The sequence below is a fragment of the Lissotriton vulgaris genome, chromosome 4_1, assembly GCF_964263255.1.
Source record: "Lissotriton vulgaris chromosome 4_1, aLisVul1.2, whole genome shotgun sequence".
Taxonomy (NCBI): Eukaryota; Metazoa; Chordata; class Amphibia; order Caudata; family Salamandridae; genus Lissotriton; species Lissotriton vulgaris.
In genome coordinates, this window is record NC_141691.1 from 1,595,699,863 (window position 1) to 1,595,721,910 (window position 22,048).

The 22,048-nt window shown below is 41.3% G+C and overlaps 1 protein-coding gene across 2 annotated transcripts in view; it reads left to right on the forward strand.

Moving 5' to 3' along the window:
- Positions 1-22,048, forward strand: part of PREX2 (phosphatidylinositol-3,4,5-trisphosphate dependent Rac exchange factor 2) — a 1,248,069-nt gene that overhangs the window by 148,793 nt on the left and 1,077,228 nt on the right. For both annotated transcript variants that reach the window (XM_086965847.1, XM_086965848.1), the window contains exons 2-3: positions 21,467-21,538; positions 21,619-21,741. In XM_086965847.1, coding sequence (XP_086821973.1) covers positions 21,467-21,538; positions 21,619-21,741 — 195 coding nt within the window. The remainder of the gene's footprint in view (positions 1-21,466; positions 21,539-21,618; positions 21,742-22,048) is intronic.

The following is a 22,048-nucleotide window of genomic DNA, read 5'->3' on the forward strand; positions in this document are numbered from 1 at the left end:
GCTGCAGTCACTTGTCATTAACTAAATACTCACTAATGTATTTTTATGTTTAAATGTGCTACTGTTTGTTTATAACGAAAGGGTGTGTTCTTTATTTATTAAGTAATGGGCCCTGCACTTCTGCACAGGCATAAAGGCACAAAATGAATGAGACATGCAGCAATATCACTTCGCAAGAAAATACAACATTAGGGCAACATCATGGCACTATTGAAGATGGATCTTAAAGATCAGAATGTATATATATGCCTGTTAGCATATTCGTAGATAGGAGCAGACAACAGCAGCACACATCACATCAGAAGCAGTGCCTGGATCAAAAAGGGTACAGACATATTTTACAGTATTCAGCTCCTTATATAATAGTGCAGGATGAGGAGACAGAGTTTGTTATTAATATTTGAACAAACAATCCTAATCCATGAATACCTATTAAAATAGAGCAATCCATTGTTGTTAATTTTGGAACAATTTAACTTTTCTTTAAACCGAATCCCATCTTTCATATGTGAAAATACAGACAATTTATTTTCCTAATTTTAATTATGCCACAACAAACGTAGTGTTAAGTTTTTTTCTTTTTCTTTGTTTATGCACGCATGGTGCAAACTTTAGTTTGGATTGAATACTGTTTGTTCCAAACTTTCTGTTACAAGGAGCAACAATGTTGCCTATGGATTAGTCGGTTTATGCACCAGTGCAAAGTCTCTGCCAAATGGCCCATAACTGCTGCAGCCGTCTGGGGTTGCCAGGCAACTAAAACATCATTTGGTGGTACTCACGAACAGAGCATCCCTATCCGACTGAGGCATGCCCTGCTATTGAGCTGGACCACCCAAGACAGGAAGACCCGTTTTTACACAAATTGTTAGTTCATCCATCTTTCTAAAGTGCCCTCCTGTTGTTGGCACAGGGGCCATTTTATCTAGTTCATTGCTTGCACAAATAAAACCTGTCCTTAGGTAACCTACCCCCTAGGCTTTTTCCCTTCTGTTGCTCCCTGGCCTGCACGTTATTGTGCTCTGTCACAGCATTTACCGTCTGTTCTGAAACTTTTTAGTTAGTAAGTTGGCCCATGCCGGCAGAAGTTTCTTTTCAAATGAAATTCCGGTAAACCCTTAGAGGAGACATGATAGATCCTTAAAAAGTGTATGGAAAGGAAACTCTTAACAAGAGTATGGAAAGGAAACTCCTACGTGAGGATTCCTGCTTAGTGTGCCTCTGGCCCAAATGTCATGCCTAAGTGTGGACTTCCTTAGTGCAGGTCACAGATGGAGAGCTCTGTTTACTGTGGTGTGAACTCGGCTGTCCCCTTCTGGCGTCTGTCAGTTTACAGACATGAAGACAAACTAAGGGGGTTTAGAGTGCACAATGGATTCCTAGCTGTTAATATCCATGCCCAGAAATTAAACAGAAAAAGAAGAAAATATCTTCAAGCGGTCTTGACATTTTTGTACTCTGTGCGCTGTGCAGTGGTAACATAAATACCATGAAGGTAAAGTTGCATCACAAATGTCAGAACAATTTTGCGTTGAAATCATGATCATATTTAGGTCGTGCATTCAAGACCTCTTGTATATACTTTAGTATATACTTATATACTTTTGTGTATATATACGTATATGTGTATGTACTTTGTGGGCTCTGGAGATCAGCCCTAGGACTTGTCTGCTTCCGCTTAGGGACTTTTTTTTCTGTTCAACTGCCTCTATTTAACTGCCTTGATAGAAAAAGACCAGCAGAGGTCAGTAAAATACCAGAATTGCTTTCTGCTGAGGGACTTTCTTTTTTAAATTTTTCTGGCAACTGCCTCTATTTAACTTATTGATAGAAAATGACCAGCAGAGGTCAGTAAAATACCAGAATAACTTTAGCATTCTCTTGATTCCAGGCCATAGAAATTGTCTTCCTTGAGAACCTGTAAACAATAATATTTTTTCAAATATTGTATTTTCGGTGTTATGACCACCGAAGGCCCTGATTTTATATTGAAAACAGAGTTTCGGACTATACCATTTCCTGCCGAAAGAGAATATTTCTCTCCATGTGTTCCCATACCTGGTGTGTCACGCAGTTCCGTGCTTACTTTCCCTCCATGTTAAAGAACAGTAGATGTTTCAGCACTCAGGCTAATGTGCAGCATAGCTAAATACATAAAAGATCCCAAATGCAAGACCGATTGCACTGCAAATGCTTGTTTTAATTGCAGGAAATGAATGTGAAGGTTAGCATTAAGGCTCAGTATAGACATACATTTAGTATTCGGCTTAGGTTTAGGTATAAGGTTAGTTTGAACCTTAAGGTCAGGCCATAGGCCCAGGGCACAGTGCCTGGGTCAGTTTAAAGTTTAGTACTAGATTATAGTCAGGACTAGGGTTAGGCAGAGAGCTGACAACAGGCTTCTTAGTCTGTGCGCTGAGAGGAAGCTCTGACTAAATGCGAGAACTAGACATATTCATAGTGAGCGTGCGACTTAGCTGTGACATTGGCTTACTACTATTAATATTATTTTGTTGTTTCTACATTTCGGCATTACATCTTTCGGAATGTAGTTATACCCACTGTAATCCCATTAATATGTATTTAGGTTTCGGTATTTTGTTTTCAATCTAATTATTTTGATAAATTACAATCCAGAAACTACTACCATGCATGAGTTCTAGTGTTGTGCACATTGATGACGTTTTGTATCTGTACTGCATAATGTTAGAAAGTGATTATATATATTGAGTGGCTTCAGAAATGTGGAAAAAAGACACATTTTGGGTTACAACGAGAAACTGGATAATCTCTCTTTTGATTTGATAAGAATAGATTTTAAGATTAAGAATAGGAGGGAAAATCTTTACAAAATGATAGATTTTGGTCGCAGCATTCTCATAATCAAGACTGTAAAGAAAGACGAGAAGTAGGTGTGAGAGACTGATGGTGATTTTCCTAGGTCAAGATTCCGCCGTCTGCTTTGCTCAATGGGAAAAAGGAACCATTTGAATAGATAATGTAGCAAATACAAAGTGCTTTTAGAAGAAAGTTTTTTTGCTATTTTTTGCTGTTTGTCATCCTTTAGGTTGCGAGAGTCACTCTCCAGTTGATAGCATTCTGTTGGTGTATAAAAATCAGTATTTAGTTCCCAAATCTCGATCAAGCCCATGAGGAAAGGAAACATAAAGCCAGAGACCCCCTGTCGATCAGACACAATACTAGGCAGCACCAAACATTTTTGCAAACCCCATTTGTATAAAAACAATGAGGGTACTACTCACTGGTCTTCTTTGTTCTGCAAAATAAAAATAAATTGTCATTTTGATGTATCGCTTGCCAGTACAGCACTCTGACAGAGATTTTGTCACCACACTTCTAGAAAGATATACACAGTTGGCTTCACAGCAACATTACTTTATCACCACATGCGATTGTTCCTTTATTTCTGTAACTGGTTCTGTTGTGGATTTTGCACCGGGGACCATGCACTGTTTTGCACTTTACTGACTTACTGCACTTGTTGAATATTTAAAGAGACAACAGACTTCTCTTTGTTTTATGAACAATTGTAGTGGCCTTATTTGTTCATTAAAATATTTTTATTGCTACACTATAGCATTCATTGTGCAAGGTAATTTAGTCTCCTCATCCATTATTCTGCAATAAATGATATCAATGAGAACCACTGTTGCATGATAACTAAATACTTTTTCTGCATGTAAAGAAAACTTGGTAAGGCTATTTCAAGTGGTATACAATTTACCTTGAGGCATATTAATGTTTTGTAAATTGGATAATTTTTACGAAATCTGGCACAGATGCAGTTGGTTTAGAGATATTCGTAAATTGGGTTTGGGCATTAAAAGGGGGAAGAGAAATTAAGAAAGAAAATGAGTGGGAGAGAGAGGGGTAAATGGTGATTTGGGGGAGTGTGCATGCCACTTTAAGTACTCCCTGTGCTTAATGTCGCAACAGCTGTCTTCTCGTGGCACTCTAGTACATTCCATTTAATTGAATTGAAGTTTCCTATTCTTCCTCTCTTCCCCACCAAGGCAGCTGACCTCGCTATAGGGGATGTTGCAGAGTTCTATGTGAGATATGCAGATCACATGTTTGTATCCAAGTGAGGCAGTCCACTTATTTTTTGTGCTTGATGCAGAGAATTGCCAAATTGGATCAATATTTGATTTTTTCAATGATAGTTAAACTCTTATATGAAACCATATCTGTTAGATTTGATGATTGATAATCTTAAAATCGATAAGAATTCAATGTTACCTGACTTTGCGTCATTTTCACTGTACAGCATTACTGATTACTGTGCCGTGGGGAATGTTAATTATGGAGAAGTTAATGTTTGTAGATTGCCAAACAATGTCATTGCGTTGTAAGACATGACCTCTTACCAAGACATAAATAGATTTGTCCTTAAAAATCTTAGATTAGAAATAACCGCATCAGACTGACAACTATAAATGGTGTATTCCACTGGTTAGTTTCCAGTGGTCCGGGGACCCTTGGGGTTTAAGAGCCCCACTCATGAGGTACGTGACTTTGTTACAAAATTAAATAATATGACAATAAATAGATTAAAATTAAGAAAGGAAATAAATAGAAAAGCATTGTTTTCAATAGTTGATTGTCAATTTAACAAAACATTAAAATATTGGTGCATTTGTTTAGTGTATACTTGTTACTATAGTTTTTCTCTGTATTTTTTGAGGTTCAAATAATTTCAGTTGCTTAGACAGGGGGTCCCCGACTTCCAATGATGACTCAGTGGGGTTCTCTGATTCCAGTAATAATTCAGTGGGGTCCACAGAAATAAAAAAAGGTCAAGAACCGCTGTACTTTCATACAATGTTATTGATTTTCAGTGGATATTGTTTTTTGTGTACAGTGTGACAAATTTGTACAATAAAACTAGCTTTGATTCACAGGTATCTGTGGTATGTTCATGTCTTTGCCATGCATTCTGTCCTTAGTTATATGTCCCCTGTTGCTTAGCCAGTGCGATCTTGAGGTAATAGAATGCTGATGTGTGCATGGTTTGAGTGAGTGTCAGTTGGAATACGAGGGCTGTGCAGCGAGGATGCTGCTCCTGGTGGTGCTTTCCTGATACTACCATCTTCCACCTGTAACCTGAGTCTCTTATACTAAAGAATGAACCTTATCCTGTTTTCACCTTAATACTGGCTACCCTACATCTTCATTTACTGCAGTCTTGCAATACAAATGTAATTCATTCCCTATATTAGGGGTACATGCAGTTGAATGTTGTTGATGTTGCCTTTGGCGATTTTTCGTAAATGTACTTACTTATCTTGTTACAAACAATTCAGTTATTTAGATATGAATAAAATCAAGTATTCTTTGAAAAGGTTCATGAAATAACTTTCCAAGTAAGAACATAGGGACAGATACACGGAGGGAAAGGTTTCCGATGACCAAATAGTGCATTTTTGTGACTCACTATTTGGTAATCACAAACACCAATATACGAAAGTGTGCTTTACACTTTCTTTGATTCCCAGTGGATCACGAATAGACCTACCTCATTAATATTCATAAGGTAGGCCTCGGATTACGACTCTCTGGGAATTGCACAAATGACAGGAATAGTGGCCTGCTGGGGTCAGCAGACCAGCATGTCTGTGATTGCTTTTAAATAAGGCAATCTTTATTTTTTAAATGCAACTCGTTTTCCTTAAATAAAAATGGGATATGTTTACAAAAGAAAATGAAACGTTTTCCTTTCATTTTTTAAGAGTATGCATTCACAAAGGAGAATGGATTCCTAGGTTGTAAAATGTTTTGGGACTGCATTTCGGTCGCAAAACATCCACACGTACCACTGCGATTCGGTATTAGGAACAGGCTCACTAAATACGCTCTTTCCTAATACTGAATCGCAAACCCAGTTTACGATTTGGTAATAGGTTACCGAATCGTAAGTATAGCTTTGTACATTAAAAAAATGATTTTTTGTTGTCGCAAACGGCCCGATTTGCAGAATGTGACCGTAATTATTTATTTTATTTATTTATTTAATGAAGTTTTGTATAGCGCTAGCTGGACTCAGGGGTATCAGAGCGCTTCACAGCAAGTACAGATATGCAACAAAGGAAAATAAGGGAAAAAACACATAAATTAAGAACACTAGCAGGAAATAAAGTCTGTACAACAACAACTTGAACACAATATGGGACGGAGATCAGGAGCGCATCAGCCGGCTCTGGGTTCGGAGAGATAGCGTCCTTTCACCGAAAGGCTCGGGGTTCTCATTAAGCGCCACAGCGCACTAGGAAGTGGGCTTTGAGTAGCGATTTGAATTTGTTGGAAGGAGGCGGTCATTCTGATAAGGGGGGGATGGAGTTCCGGATCCTAGGAGCATTCCCCGCAAAGGATTTATTTGCGGTTTTGTGTTTCTGTGATTTCAGAGGGATGGGTAGCAGTGTGTTGGAGCTTCTGAGGTTCCTGGATTGACCGGCCCTTTTGAGTTTGTTGGCTAGGTATTCTGGTTTACCTGTATGCAGGGCTTTATGTGTGAGGCAAGCTGTGCGGAAGCTGGCTCGTTGGTCAATCGGGAGCCACTTCAGTTCTTTGAGTGCCGGAGAGATGTGCTCATATTTCTTTGTTCCTGTGACCATTCTTGCTGCTGCGTTAAGGGTGGAGGTGAGAGGTCCCAGGTGCGACTTGGCTGTTCCAGTCAGCACTGTGATGCCATAGTCCATTCTGGAGAGCACAAGTGCCTGCGTGGCCTGTTTTAGGTCTTTGGGTGGGAGGAAGGGTTTAATTTTGTAGAGAGGTTTCAAGTTCAGGAACACACTTTTGGCGGTATCTGAGATGTGTTTATTCATGGCCAGTTTGGGGTCGCGAGTGATCCCTAGGGATTTTGCTGAGTCTGTTGGCGTTAGAGAGACATTGAGGGCATTTAAGGCTTTGAGCCATTCCACTATTTGTGGGTTTTCATCTTTGTTCGAAATGAGGAGTACTTCCGTTTTCTCTTCATTAAGTTTGAGGTGGTTGGTTGAGAGCCAGTGTTGGACCTCCCTGAGTGTAACATTAAGTCTTTGTTGTCCACAAAACGTTGTATGACTTTACTGTATGACAGTTAATTACCCTTTTCAGATATTTCACTTTAGTAAGAGTATGTTTGATGAAGATAAGAGCTGAATGTTTTCTATTTTTGTTAAACTTGAGATAGTTGGCTTCAGATACTGATGCTCATTGTTTGTGCTGTCTAATTCTTCTTGTAACTGCTCTGCAGTATCTTGTCTTTGACTGAACTGATGACAGAAACGACATAGTAGCCATTATTGCACCTAACATTAAAAGGGAAGAACTAAGAGAACAACAATAAATCTTTTATATACATAATATGTGTGTGATAGCTAAATGTTGTTCCATATTCACATGAACTATTCACTTTATGATGCTGCTTTCTGTAAAGGACAATGCTGCTTTTTGTTGGCTGAAGCTAGTACAGGTCCAACACCCTACCTGAACTTGTCTTCTTCTTATGAATTCACTATGTGTCATTCATAATTGCAATCAAACATTCATCATTTTGTAAATAAACATTATATTGTGTGTATTATGAACTTCAAAGTAATTAACCCCATATCTATGCAAGGTTTTACTCTGATTCTGGAGGTTTCCATAGAACGTATGCCATATTAACATTTCATTCATTAATGTCACTTCCAAATGACTCCGTTGATGGGCCAGCCCATTTTTCTTTTATTCAAAAGATTTGGGGCCAGATGTACAACCCTTTCATTTAGCGCCTCGCAATTTGCGACTCATTGCGAGTCGCAAATTGCGGGGTGCTAAATGAAATGTGCAACAGTGTTATTACACTATTTTGCAATTTCCAATGGGGTTGCAAATTGCGAGGCCCTCCTAGGGATGGTGGCCTGCTGGGCTCAGCAGACCACCATGTCTGGGACTGCTTTTCCATAAAGAAGCTTTTTTAAAAAAACATTCAGCCCGCTTTCCTTAACCCCTTCAATGTACACCTCTCGTACACTCATGACGAGCTGAGCTCGTCATGATTGCATTGTTTTCTGAGTTCTTCAGCACAGCAGGGGAATTGCTGCAGCAATGATGGTGTTAAAGGAAAACAGGATGCATTAAAAAGAAAAATTAAACTTTCCAGTTTCATTTATTTAAGGGCAGACAGTAGTCTCTGAGACCACTGCCTGCTCTTAAAAAATCATTTGCAACATACTCACAAAGGGGACGGAGTCCTCTGGGGACCCCCTTCCCCTTTGCGAGTGGTTTGCCACCTTCTTGAAATAGGTGGTAAACTGCGAGTGTTATGCGACCGCAAAGGCGGTCGCAAAACACTAGTGCATAGCATGTTGATTCGCTATTAGGGAGGGACGCCCCTTCCTAATAGCGAGCGTCGCAAATGCTATTTTGCGAGTCAGTGACTCGCAAAATAGCATTTGTAAATGCTATTACCCTTTTTTGCGGCTGCAAACGGGAGGTTCTCCCATATGCGGCTGTAAAAAAGGGTTGTACATCTGGCCCTCGGTGTTTAATAAAATGCGAGCAAGCACAATCAACAACATCATTAATGTATTATATTCCAAAATCACATTATCGAATACAGGCACATGACACTATAATCACAAAACATATATCTGTCACAAAAGCTGCCTAACAAGGTGCATCTAATCATATACACATTTCAACAATGCGTTCTTCTCTTTGCAACACAAAAGTGGCACACCATCATTGCCATGCTGTTCATTTTATAAGTCAGCATTAAAGGGAAGCTGGTTGTATTCAAAACAGCGGTACCTGTTCATGATATGACAACTTACATTGCCTAATATTGGTCACATATTTAATTAGGAGCCCTCTTTTTTTCCCGTGACCCAATGGAGTCAGCGTTTTGGTTCCAATCATGTAATAAGCAATCTTGTTAAGTAAACAATCACAATTTGACAACATCCTCTTTAATGTAGCACTTCATATTTCCCACATAAAACGTGACGTCAAAGTATTGACACAAAGGGGTCTTGAACATATCTGGTCCAATGAATGTAACACACAACTGTGGCTATTTATTGGACTAAACCCACTACCCATAACTACTTATTCTCTCTCTCGATCAAGTGCACTCTAAGGTGAAGAACACATGAAAGGGTTTTTATTTTTCTCACCTTAGATAGGCACCCCTTTTCAAACACCACCCCCCCACTTTGTTGGCAGCTTCCCTTTACAGCACTATAGTCTCTGACTTAAGTGTGAATACTGCCTTACGCTTACGTCTAAAGGCAAGCCCGCCTGCGCACGTCTGCATGCCGACCATGTTGCCGGTTGCACCTTAGAGTTACCTGAGCAGAGGGATCCAGAACAGGGAAAAGGTATCAGCTACTCAAGTAAACAACTAAAACAAAAAGGTTAGAACTGTACTAATAAACTGGAATTGGGAGCAACTACTGTGTAGACTGGACCCTTTAGTCCTATATGCAACTCTAAGGAAAGGCCTGATAAGAAGCAATTTGGACTTACTAATGCACAGTCATTCATGAAACATGCTAGAGAGATTAATTTATTACTACAGGCTAATGATTGGGATGCCTTATTTGTTTTAGAAACATGTGCCTCGCAAGATTCAAAAGTTGATTTTGGCATAGCCTGTCCTATCGGTTAGAAGATCCTTCATCGGCCCAGCGATGGCAAAAGAGGGGGCTGGGTAGCGATAATCTTAATAAATTGGAGGGTGCTGAGATCTTAGGTGTCTCCTTGAGGGAGCGAAAGGGCAGTTTGCTCTCTGGAATTTTATGTTATCATCCACCAGGCTTGGTCACTTCTTTTGCACAATCCTTCTCTATAAACAAACTCCCCCGCCTATCTGGCACAGAAATGAGTGATATCTGTAGGAAGCAGGAACTCCCGGTCCGTTAAAAACCTCCTACTCCAACCCGCCTCCTTTCAGAAAAAAAAAAACTACTACAGGGCGTTCACCTGAGCAGCACCAAGAATTTGGAACTCTCTCCCACCTGCCATTAGAAGAATCCCTTCTCTAGCACGTTTCAAAACGAGGAAACGAGGCCAAAACCTTCTTCATGGGTAAATTCCTCGTCTAAGGCCTACTCGCAACCACCGCATTGCCTGACTAATCCAAGACTACCGCTTTCCCAGATCACAAACTCCTCACGCCGAGATCATACGGGTCCTTGTGCTATTACACTTTTCTTAGTTATTGTAGCCATACATGTTGATCTTGTGTATTTCTGTACTTTAAACTTTTGTTTGTATCACTGTATACCATGTAAAGCGCTCTGATACCTTCACAGGTCAAGTTTGCGCTCTATAAAACACAAAAATAATAATAAAATAATAAAATAATTTCATATTTGGCCAGCTCACACTCCAAGTTTTTTATATTGGGAGACTTAATTATGTGGCCTGAGTTCGAGAAGGTGCAATGTTTAAGGACTCTTAAACAATTGGATTACAGCTACTTGTGTCAGACCCCACTCATCCGAGCGGACACACATTGGATCTCATTTTTGTGTTGGAGGATTCTATCTCCATGGAACATATAATCCCACTGTTGGTCAGACCATGCATTGGTGATCTAATAAATTAAGTGGCCTAAGTACATAGCATCTGATTGAGAATCTGCAAAATCAGCTCTGTGTAGAGAATGATCTAAACTGACCAGCTTAGTGGATCGGGGTATATTTGATCTTAAAGCATGTTTTGATGCTAAGTGTACAGTTGAAGACAATTATAATATCCTACATAGGAGGATTATAGAGACCTTAGCTTAAACAATACCTCTTAAAAAGGTTAAGACCCGCTTAAGACCTTCTCCACCTTGGTACACAGACACACTAAAATAGACTGTAAAAAGTTGGAGAGCAAATGGTGTATATTTTATTCAGCAGTGGATAAACACTGTCTAAAGGTTGTCCTAAATGAATGTAAAAAGACTGTAAGTAAGGCTAAAGAGGAATATTATGCCAAAGCTATTCTAAAACCTTCAAACAGCACTAAAAAGATGTATGACATTGCACATGAGCTATTTCAGCCAGATTCACTAAAAAGGCTGTCAGACCCTCTCAAGTACTATGTGATAATGTATCTATTTTTTTGATAATAAAATCAAGAACATCATTCTAGATAAAAAGCCTCCCGCATTAGTGCCTGGTCAGTGGTCACTCACTGGAGGAGAATGTTACTCCTGATGATATCGCTGTGATTTGTACAAATAACTTGGACTCCTTTGAACTGGTGACAGAGCAAGCTTTTAGGGTAACAGCGATATCCATTTCATAAGGCTCTTTATTGGACTCAATACTGCCTACAATATGGATAGTGCTAGCAGATGATGTGTATCCATCATTATTTGAGATCTACAGTCAATCATTAGAAACGAGCCAGGAAAATAGCTCTAATAACCTCCTTGTTAAAGAAGCCTACAGCAAACCCGTTAATTATTAAAAATTCACAAAAAGGGCCCTGTCTTCCTACAAATAAAATATAAACGCTAAATGCCTCTGAAAGATTTTTTGTCTTTAGACACCAACCTTCTATTATTCCTGACTTTCAGAAGGTTAGACAGGTAGGTGGTCGAGCACTCTCAGTCTGGGCCGCTCAACGCTGGAATAGTCTGTCATTTTCTCTGAGAGCCTGTCAAGACTTACCTCAGTTTAGAAAAGCACTCAAAACCCTCCTTTTCCCCAGTGAACTGCCTCAGAGTGTCACTAGGTTTCTTTTTCCTTTAGGTTTTCTGTTTTTTTTTCTTCTTTAAGAGGCTAGGCCAGGATATCTTTGAGGTGGTAGGTGCGCTTTATAAGTTTCCATATTAATAATAATTGATCAATGCCACCAAAACATCTCTGGGATGTGTTAGATCCACGACAATCACACCAAAACCTGTCCCACTTCTGAAAACTATAGATTCTTCAAATGATCTGCGTCTCTTCTTAATGTTTTTCTCTAAAATGTTTTCTTTTGTAAATCCAATGTTTTTATTCACAGATGTCATATGTCAACCAAAATTACGTCAAATGTTTAGTTGATATTGTTCCTCAGAAAACTAAATAGGTAAACTGTAGCTGTTGTCATATATTTGTTTATGAGTATGTCTAAAAAGCAGCTTCTGCAAGTCAAATGTGTTTGTATATTCCTTTCAGTGAACATGCTTGCATTAAGTGAGAGTTTTCTCACATTAGTCACATGCTTCTGAGTGTGCCAGGCATTTATCAAATTCTAACGTTGTGTGTGGTATAATAAGGTATGACTATTACTCTTCCTGTCATCATCTCAAAAACCTTTTTGGATTTCCACGAATCTATTAGTAATTGAAATTCCAGTTGCTGCCAATGTTTTACAGATGTTTTCATCACAACCCCTTTTGCTACTTCGTGGGAGAAAAACTATGTTTAACTTTTGCTTTATCCCCATAACCTACCTTATTTGTATCACATATTGAGTGACACACGGTCAGATAATCGTAGTGACTAAAAAAATTAGCAAAACACCTGGTGTATTGACGGTAGCAAAACAGTTTCTTCAATACAGTTTGGTTGCTGGAAAGCAGTGGTGACTTGTGAACTGGTAAAATGGTGAGGCACAATTCCATACACTGTGCTTCCCAACCTTCGTGCCCAATACCTACCAGGATTTCAAATTAAAAACACACACCCACACATATACATTCATTTAAACATGAGCTGATGCTTACAGACATTCACACAGACAAGTGAGTAGACAGAAAATTAAAATACCCCCCACTTTTAACCAAAGCGCTCTTGAAACTGAGAAAGCTAAAGCAAGTGCGCGTGGCCCTCCCTATGAGAACTCCTTTGTTTGTTCAATCCAAACATCTATTCGCCATTTCACCTTTAAATCCTACCATCCATTCATTCTTTCATCCATCCATCTTTCAGTCTTTCTCTATTCCATCCATCCACCATTTTGCCCATCCTTTCGCCCATCCATCCTGTCACCCTTCTACCCACTCATGCATCCTTTCATCCATTTACCCACCCACATATCATTTCATCCACCCACTCATTTTTCCACACCATTTACCCATCCATGCATCCTTTTACCCTTTCACCCACCCACACATCATTTCATCCACCCACGCATCCTCTCACCCATCCTATCACCCCGGCAACCTTTCACCTATCCTTTCTCTCTGCCGCTTATCCCCTAACCCATCCACCATTTTGACCATCTTTCACTCATGCATCCTTTCACTCATCCACCTGTTCACCCATCCTTTCATTTATCTACCCTCTCCCCCATCCTTTCACTCACCCATGCATTCTTTCACTCACCCATGCATCCTTTCACTCATCCATGAATCCTTTCGCCCATCCACCCTTTCACCCACTCTTTCACCCAACCACACATTCTTTCACCCATCCATTTTACCACTCACAAATCCTTTCACCCATCCTCCCTTTCAACCATTCTTTCACCCACTGATCCTTTTACCAATCCATCTTTTCACCCTTCCTTTCACTGACTCATGCATTCTTTCATCCATCCTTTCTCCCACTTGCAAATCCTTTCACCCATCAAACCTTTCACCCATTCTTTCACCCATAGGTCCTTTTACCAATCTACTTTTTTACCCATCCTTTCACTCACCAACGCATCCTTTTACCCATCCATTCTTTCACCCAAGCTTTCGCCCACACATGCATCCTTTCACCCATTCTTTCTCCCACCAATCCTTTCTCCCACCCACCCTTTCACGCATCATTCGACTCACCCAAGCAGCTTGTCACTCATCATTCCTTTTAACCTTCCATCCTTCTTTCACTTTCTTATCAACCCACCTTTCTTTGGTTAATTAGGAGCTTTTGTCTGCCGAATTGCAGACAGAAGAGGCCCATAAAACCACCTACCCTGTTGTAGCTGGTAAAGCGGAGGAGGAAGTTCACGATGCTCCTGCACACAGACCAGACACATGCACTCCATAGCACAGAGACAATACACACACTCGTACAAACACAAAACTTACCTGCTCCTTTTTTACATGACCATGCACTGTCTTTGATTCCTAACTCCTCCGTCTCCTAACTCCAGTACTAAGTGCACAAACCTCTACCCAATTAGATGCCAGAATAGAGTTGAATAGACTGAGGTAGACTTTTATTTTTCTTTATTCCGACTTCTGATTGGCAAGAGGTGCATGATTGACAGGTCCTGAAGCTCCATTATCTGGCATGCTGCACTGCCTCATGCTTGTGCAGCATGTCAGATATGTATTGTGTCTGTGTGAGGCCAGGTTCAAACAGCCACCACCTGACACAATCGCAATATAGCCAGTGGGCTCTCTGCTGCTGCAAAGACCCTATTACAGATTTTATATGCAAACATTTGCTCTGTGAGGTCATTTGTTTTCATGGAAAAGCTATAACATGTCAAGCAATTAGTGGAAGAGCGAGGCATTGGGTCGCTGCCCTGGCGCCCTCTATGGGCCAACCATCCCTGCCAATAGGTGAAAAAAATGGAGTCACCAACATAATATGTAGGCTCTCATTAAGAGGTCTCTGGATTTAGGTGAGGGATACCGGAGAACCGCAATCCCATATTCCATCCGGTATCTCCACACCTAAATCCAGAGATTACAAATGACTATCTCCAGAATGAAGAACAAGATGCCGGTCCGTGCAATGACATGTCCAGATCTGCACGTTTTCTCCCCCTTCCAGGAGAAATAAATCCCCACACATTTACTACAAGCTGGTACATGTGCCAGTGGGCTTTTTTCATGCCTGTTGTGAATGGGGTCGATCAATGTCTTGCTGAGAGCTGTGCTTTCACGATAGGCCTGAAAATGTTCTTGTGGGGGAGAACCCCAACTTAAAACACTCTTAAAGAGGGTCGGACTCACTTGCACAGTGCAGTAGGGAGACTGGTGTCAAAACCATTTTCCTGAGTTGGTCTCAGCTCCCGACATTCTTTACTGCTGCCTGAACCTTCATGAACTGTCGACGTCCTATCATCAAACAGTTAAGTATGGACTTTTTTTTATTGTTGGTCTGGCACAGACTTGCAGTGAGCTGCTGTTATTATATTTTATTTCCTTACAGAAACAATAACTGTGAACCCTGCTGCCCCCTTCCATTGGCGAAGGTTCTAATAACGGAACTTTTAATGTACTGTTCTCTGGGTCATGACATGGAATTTTTTTTATTGCTTTTGACAGTATAATTATTTCTGGCGCATTATAGAAAATTCGATTTCAGGTCATTTGAGCTACTGTGAGAATTAAGAACCAGATCCACAAAGCATTTTCCGTGTGTGTGACTTACTCCTGGAAACAGTTGTAACTTATGCGCGTATAAGTACTTACAATTAGAGGCATCTAAGTTACTCATGTATAATGTAGGTGATAATCGATATAATTTATAGGGTGTGGTTACTTGAGAAATGGTGGGAATTCTTAACAAGATTACCATGAAAATGGCACTGTCTGTCCAAGAAGAGGTAAAGAACATCAAATATGAATGTTTCTGATTGCCTAAAAAGTTGCAGACATTAGGCAAAATCGCTTGTGAAACATCCATCCAAATTCAATGTTGTGGGATAATTTTGGATACCCCTTGTTACTTACTACCTACCATTCACCATTAATTTACACAAGGTTTAAAAGTTCAGTTTTCATAACACTGGTCGTGGCATATATAGGTGCAAATGTATTTTCAGGACTGACAAGTATGAATACAACTAAAAGAGCCTGGTGAGGATGTTTTTGAAGGTACTAAAGCAAAGAAAAGGCGGTTAGGTAGTTGTACAGAAAGAAAGTGCAAATCATGCATTTTAACTTTCAGTCATTTATGCCTCAGTATAGGCATAAGAAAGTGAAAGTCTCTATATATTTGCTACACCCCACTCATCATGTATAATTAACATTCAGATTCTTGACCCATTGATGGCAGTTTGACCTCTGGGTCCACTAAGAAAGAAACTTGCACAAACCAAGGGCAAATGTACAAAAGGATTTAGGGACACCTAATATGGGGTTTGAGATTCATGTGGCGTTCCTTCCAAATTCCGATTTAGCATGCAGTGAGGTTGTAATAACTGTGACGCAAACGGGTAATTGTGTCTGCAGTCGTCGGGGGAGTAGGCAATGGTCCAGGGCACCCCCTGCCTTCTCCCCCAGATGTTTTCCCAATTGAAAATCTTTTATTTCTTTGAGGTAGCAGAAGTTCTTTTAAGGAACATGTCTGTTTTTTTAAAAAAAGTTTTCCATTTAAAAACGCAAATAAAGTAGTTTTAGTCTGCTGTCTCCTAGTACATAGGTCCATTTACAAAACGTTGGTGCACAATTTGAGATCACTTTCTGTGATCAGATTCTTTTTAAATCTGGCCCTGAGAGTGTGCAGAGGTTAAAGTACTTAGAACATAGAAATACTAGGATCTATTACTGTATTTAAGGGGCTGCTTATATTTAATTGAAGTTGTCGAATAGGATCTGCTGTAATTGACATTCTCCATTAATACGATCACAAATATGTTTGAGCTCATTAGGGCTGTGAATATATGTAAATGCACACCAGTAAGCTTGATGGTCATTTTTTAGTGACAATATTGAATTTTTCTGAACAGTCTTTTGATTCTTGTCTTTTAAGTGCAATGATAATTTGATATATCTAAAAGCTGTCGAAATAATGACATGAAATATGTTTAAGCGACCAGTATTTAACACTAGCTGGGACAAAACATGACCAGACCGATTGATCGTTTACTATGTGTTAAATCACAGTTCCATAAAACATGTGTGAAACCCAAATCCCAACATTTTAAAAAGGACTGTACCCCATTTATTAAGACACTACTTAAGTCAATCATCAATCAATCAGGATTTATAAAGAACTGCTAATAATCCAATTGGGTATCTAGGCGCTTCCAGGTTTCTGCAGCTTATTCAAACGCCAGGTCTTTAAGGCCATTCGGAATTCTGGAGGTGAGGTGATGGTCCAGAGTTGCATGAGGTCTTTGATGCGATGTAGGAGAAGGAGCGTTCTCCTCTTCTACTTCGGTAGAAGTGGGGAGTATGGGCAAAAGAAAGGGAGGCAAATCGTAGTCTTCTCGATGGTTGGTGGAAGTTCAGGCAGTGCTTAATGTAGAAGGGTCCTTGGGTGTGTACAGCCTTGCGTTCGCGGGTCAGCAGTTTGAATTGGCATCTCTTCAGCACGGGAAGCCAGTGGAGTTGCCTGAGGTGAGGTGTGATGTGGGTTCGGCAGGGAAGGCAGAGGATGAGTCTGGCTGCAGTGTTCTGTATGGTCTAAAGTCTCTGTAGGAGGTGTGAGCCTATTCCTACATGGACAACAGTGCCTTAGTCCAGTCGGCTGGTCATGAGGGCCTATGTCAAGGTGCGTCTCGTGTGTAGGGATTGCCACTTGAAGATCTTACATAGCATGCACACAGTTAGGAACCAGGCAGAGGAGATGGCATTGATGTGATTTCATGGAGAGCTTGTTGTCAATGTTGATTCAGAGGTTTCTGCTGTGGTCGGAGGGAATGGGTGTGTGTCCTAGGTCTGATGGCCTCTAGATGTCGTCCCATATGTTGCTGCATTTGCTGGAGATTGGTACTTACGTCTTGTCTGTGTTCAGCTGCAGGCAGTTGTTCTTCATCCAGTCAGCAACGCTTGTCATGCATCTGTGGAAGTTGGTTGTGGTGGTGGTGGGGTCGTTGGTGAGTGAGCGAATGAGTTGAGTATTTTCTGCATAGGACATTATCTTGAGACCGTTGGATCTGATGATGTTGGCCAGCGGGGTCATATATGCTCTGAAGATCATGGGGCTTAGGGAAGAGCCCTGGGTGACACCGCAGGTGATCTCCTTTTGATTGGAGGTGAAATGTGGGAGGTGGATCTCTGGGTTCTTCTAGTGAGGAAGGAGGTGATCCATTTGAGCACTTCCCATTGGATGCCAATGTGGTGGAGTCTTTTGAACAGCGCTTGATGGGATACGGTGTCAAAGGCAACCAAAATGTCAAGAAGGATCAGAGCTGCTTTTTCTCCTCAGTCAAGGAGACTTTGGATGTTATCGGTAGTTGCGATCTGAGTGGTCGCTGTGCTGTGATTGCTGTGGAAGCTGGATTAGGATTGGGATGCGCCAAGAAGATGGTTCTTCTCCATTTGTGCCACTGGATTCAAGCTAGCCTGGCTGATGAGAGGTGAAAATAGTCCCAGTAAGGGAAACATCCTTTACAACGCAACTTTTACCACGCAGTGCTTTTACATCACAACTTTTACAACGCAAACCATTACAATGCATTGCGCTGGGTGGCGCTCTAGGATAGGGAATAGATTTAATTTACTATCCAACACCTTCCCTACTATCCACGGGGACTGGAGTTGGAATAGTAAATTAAACTATTCACTATCCAGCACCCCTCAACACTATGCGTTGTAAAGGCATGCGTTGTAAAAGTTGCGATGTAAAAGCATGCGATGTAAAAGTATGCGTTGTGATGTCATACATCCGTCCAGTTCAAGGAGGACCTGGCCTGGCAATTCGGGATGGACTGTTCCCATGAGGAACAGGGTCAAGACTGATTTGTACATGGCTGGGTCCAAACTAGGGTGGCATTGTGAGCAAAAGAATTATGGATTCAACCCAGATCTCTTGACTAGGGGTGAGGGGTTGAAACGTTTCAGCACTCTGTCCATCATCTTGTTGTGTTTGCTATGTTTGCCCTAAGTGGAAAAGGGTATGCCCAAACGTGGGTCCTTTGCTCGCTGTGCCACTGGATTGAAGTTAGCTTGGTTGATGAGGGATGATGCCTTGAAACTGGTCCCAGGATGTTTGTTTCTGGTCCAGGGAGGACATGGCATTGCAGTTTGGGCTGGACTGTTCCCATGAGGAGCAGGGTCAAGACCGATTTGCATATGGCTGGGTTCAAACTGGGGTGGCATAGGCAGTCCAGACTGGACTTTTCGCATGAGGCGCAGAGTCAAGACTGATTTGCATATGGCTGGGTCCAAACTGGGGTGGCATAGTGAGAAATTGAACAATGACACTGGATTCAACCCAGATCTCTTGACGGGGGTTGAGTGGTTCAAAAGTTTCATCACTCCATTCATCATCTTGTTGTGTTTGCTCTACTCCAGGTGTTTCATGAATTGCTTGTTGATGCTCTTTTCCAGTCCCTTCGCTGGGAATGGGAGCAGGGAGAGGAGGTTTCAGCTGGTCAGTCTGTGGTTTGTGTCAGTTGCAGTGGCGGTGTATCAGTCGAGGAAGTCCGCAGGTGTGTTTTGGGTTTCAATGTTTCTGTACATAGCTGTGATCTTTGCACAGAAGAAGTCTTCAATGTTGTTGTACAGCACCTGTGAGGATGTGATGTTGGTTTCGCTAGAGCTGGGTTGGAAAATTCCTAAACGATGTTGAAAAAGTCCATAGTGTTGTTGCCGCTAGTTTGAATGCATGCAACTAGGACTGTCTTCTTTGTTGCCCTCAGAAGGTGGTGGTAGAGGTTGAGGAAGGTCTTGAAGGCTGCCCTGTCGGAGGTGTTCTTCCTGGCGAACTATCTCCTCTCCAGCTGTTTAGTATCTCATTTTGCAGTTCTGAGTTGCTGGGTGTGGCAGCTGGCCTTTTTAAAGGATTTTCTCTGGATGTCGCTCTTGATGGAGACGTTGCTGTCGGTTCAATTGGTGATAGAGGGGTTGACGTTCTTCACTCCCTGTTCAAGGTTTGGGGCTGTAGTGGGGTTGGAGGTGTTGAGGGCGGCCATCCAGCTGGTCTCTGAGATTTTGTTCCAACTCCGATGGGGGCGCTGGCATTTTTGGGAGTGGAGGTGTGGGGGGCTGGAGATGCTGAAGTGGACGGTCCTTGTGAGTTATGTGATGTGGCTGAATTTTACGCAGTTACAGGAGGTGAAAATAGGGTGCAGCCTGCGTCCTGCGATGTGTGTAAGGGTACGGTCGTGGACGACCTGGGTCAATCCAAGGCTGATCATACTGGCGAGCAGATGTGTGATGTTGTCATTGATGTGGAAATATAGGTCACTGAGGAAGATGTATTCCTTAGAGTCTAAAGGTAGGGTCATAATGAAGTCTGCAATGGTATTGCAGATGCCAGAGCATGGGCCTGGGGGCGGGTATGCTAGAGTGCTTCCAATGATTGCCTTGTTGCCTTGAGGAGCTTGAAGCTGAGATGTTCCATAAGGGTGGTGGTGTTGTCGGTGATGCTGGTGCACTGTATGGCCTCTTTGTGCATGATGACTGTTCCTTCTCCCGGCTTGTTGGTGCAGTCCAGCTCATATCTATTTTTTAATTATATAGGGTATGAATCTCAAATGCACTTTGTAATATGTTTTGCACAAAACGTACTACAAAACGTGCTACGTAATGTAAGTTTTGCCTTTACTTATATGTGCCTTGTTCTCTTTTGAGTCTCCAAACATGTAAGTATAGATATTACTAGTAATTGTGACAGGGACACAAGGAAGTGAGTGGGAAAAGGGACAGATTTACTACTAAAGGGGATAGGATTAGGGAGGAGTCAGAGGGGTTTAAGAGGGTAATGGAGCAGTGTCACACCCCCACACAAGAGTAAGTCAGTTACATTACTCTGGAGGGATGCATGTAACTTACACTTTTGTGGTAAGTTTCCGCTTGTAGTTTGTGAATGCCGAAAGTAGTAAACCTGGTCTATGGTGAAAACACAATGGTGGTTTAACAGTAGGTAGTTCAGAAGAGAGGGAGATGTTAAGTCCAGGGTGGCATTGCCTACCAAGCCCTCTGAATACAGTTGCCCATTATTGGTTGGTCCTGAGTGATGGTATTCTTTACGTATGGCGTTCCCCAAGACATTTTGATTTTATTAAATGTAGAAGTATAATATACTTAATGATAGAGGCTGTCAGCCTGTCTTCTACATCCATTGGCCTGTTACTGAGCCATTCACATTTTGCTTCTTCATACTACAGCATACAGCATCGGGCAATGGGCTGGCACACTTCGCCCATTGGCTAGCTTCACTGCAAGTGATGACATCCTGCCCTTTCACAAGGACCACTACCACACACAAAGTAGTTCTCCTCAGTGCCAAAGGCTACTCTGGCAATGTGTGCCTTTTAAGACCAAAAAACGTTTGCTTTTAACCAATATGTTTTTTTAGACTGACGAAGGCCCAGCAGTTTCCCCAACAATAAAGTTTTGCAAAAACGATGATAAAAAACAAGCATTGACAAAGCCAAAAGTCTGGCAAGCTACGCAAGGTCTTTTGGCGTTACTAATGCTTATTATTGTATTAGTCACATCGCAAATGCTATACCCTCCCGAGTACTGTTGCCATTCATCTTTATTTGCTGCTTCGGTTTTATTTTCTAGCATAGGATTGTATATTCTATATTCTGACGTGCACTACTCAGGTTCGTTTATTAAACTCTTTTCATTCCAGTTTTTCCTCAATTAACATATTGTCGTATTGGCACAATTAATAACGCTCCTGGTGTGACATGTTCTATTTTCTTACAGGCATTCCTACACCGGATGATCCACTGTGCTGCAACGAAGGCTGACAAAAATGTCACTGAGGAGACAGTTAAGGTTAGTTTTAGTCACCCTCCTGTTAGTGATGCTCGTAGGGTCCTCATTCTTGCTCCTAAATGAGCCCTTCTGTTTTTCAGATGTTGTTTTCAAACATTGAAGATATCCTTGTAGTCCATAAGGATTTCCTAGCCAAGATGGAGGAATGCCTGCACCCAGAGCCTAATGCACACCAGGAAGTGGGAACCTGCTTTCTACGCTTTGTAAGTTTGACGTTCATCTCTATTAAGCATTTCTATGTGCTAGAGTGTGGTAGATGTGCTGAATGGGGAAACAACCTAGTGAGTTTTCAGAGCACCTCCACCGTATGTTATTGGTTAATTTCATTTGGCAAAAATCAGTTGGGCACATGCTAAAAAATTGAAGAAACATAAAAGGCAACAGGAGCAGCCCTTGCAGGTAAGAGCGGTGAAGCGGGTTGGGAGGGGTCTCGAAAGACGACGAGGAAAAATGAAATAAATAATTAAAGTTCCCTCATCATCTGTCGAGTCCCCCCACCCTGCCTCACCG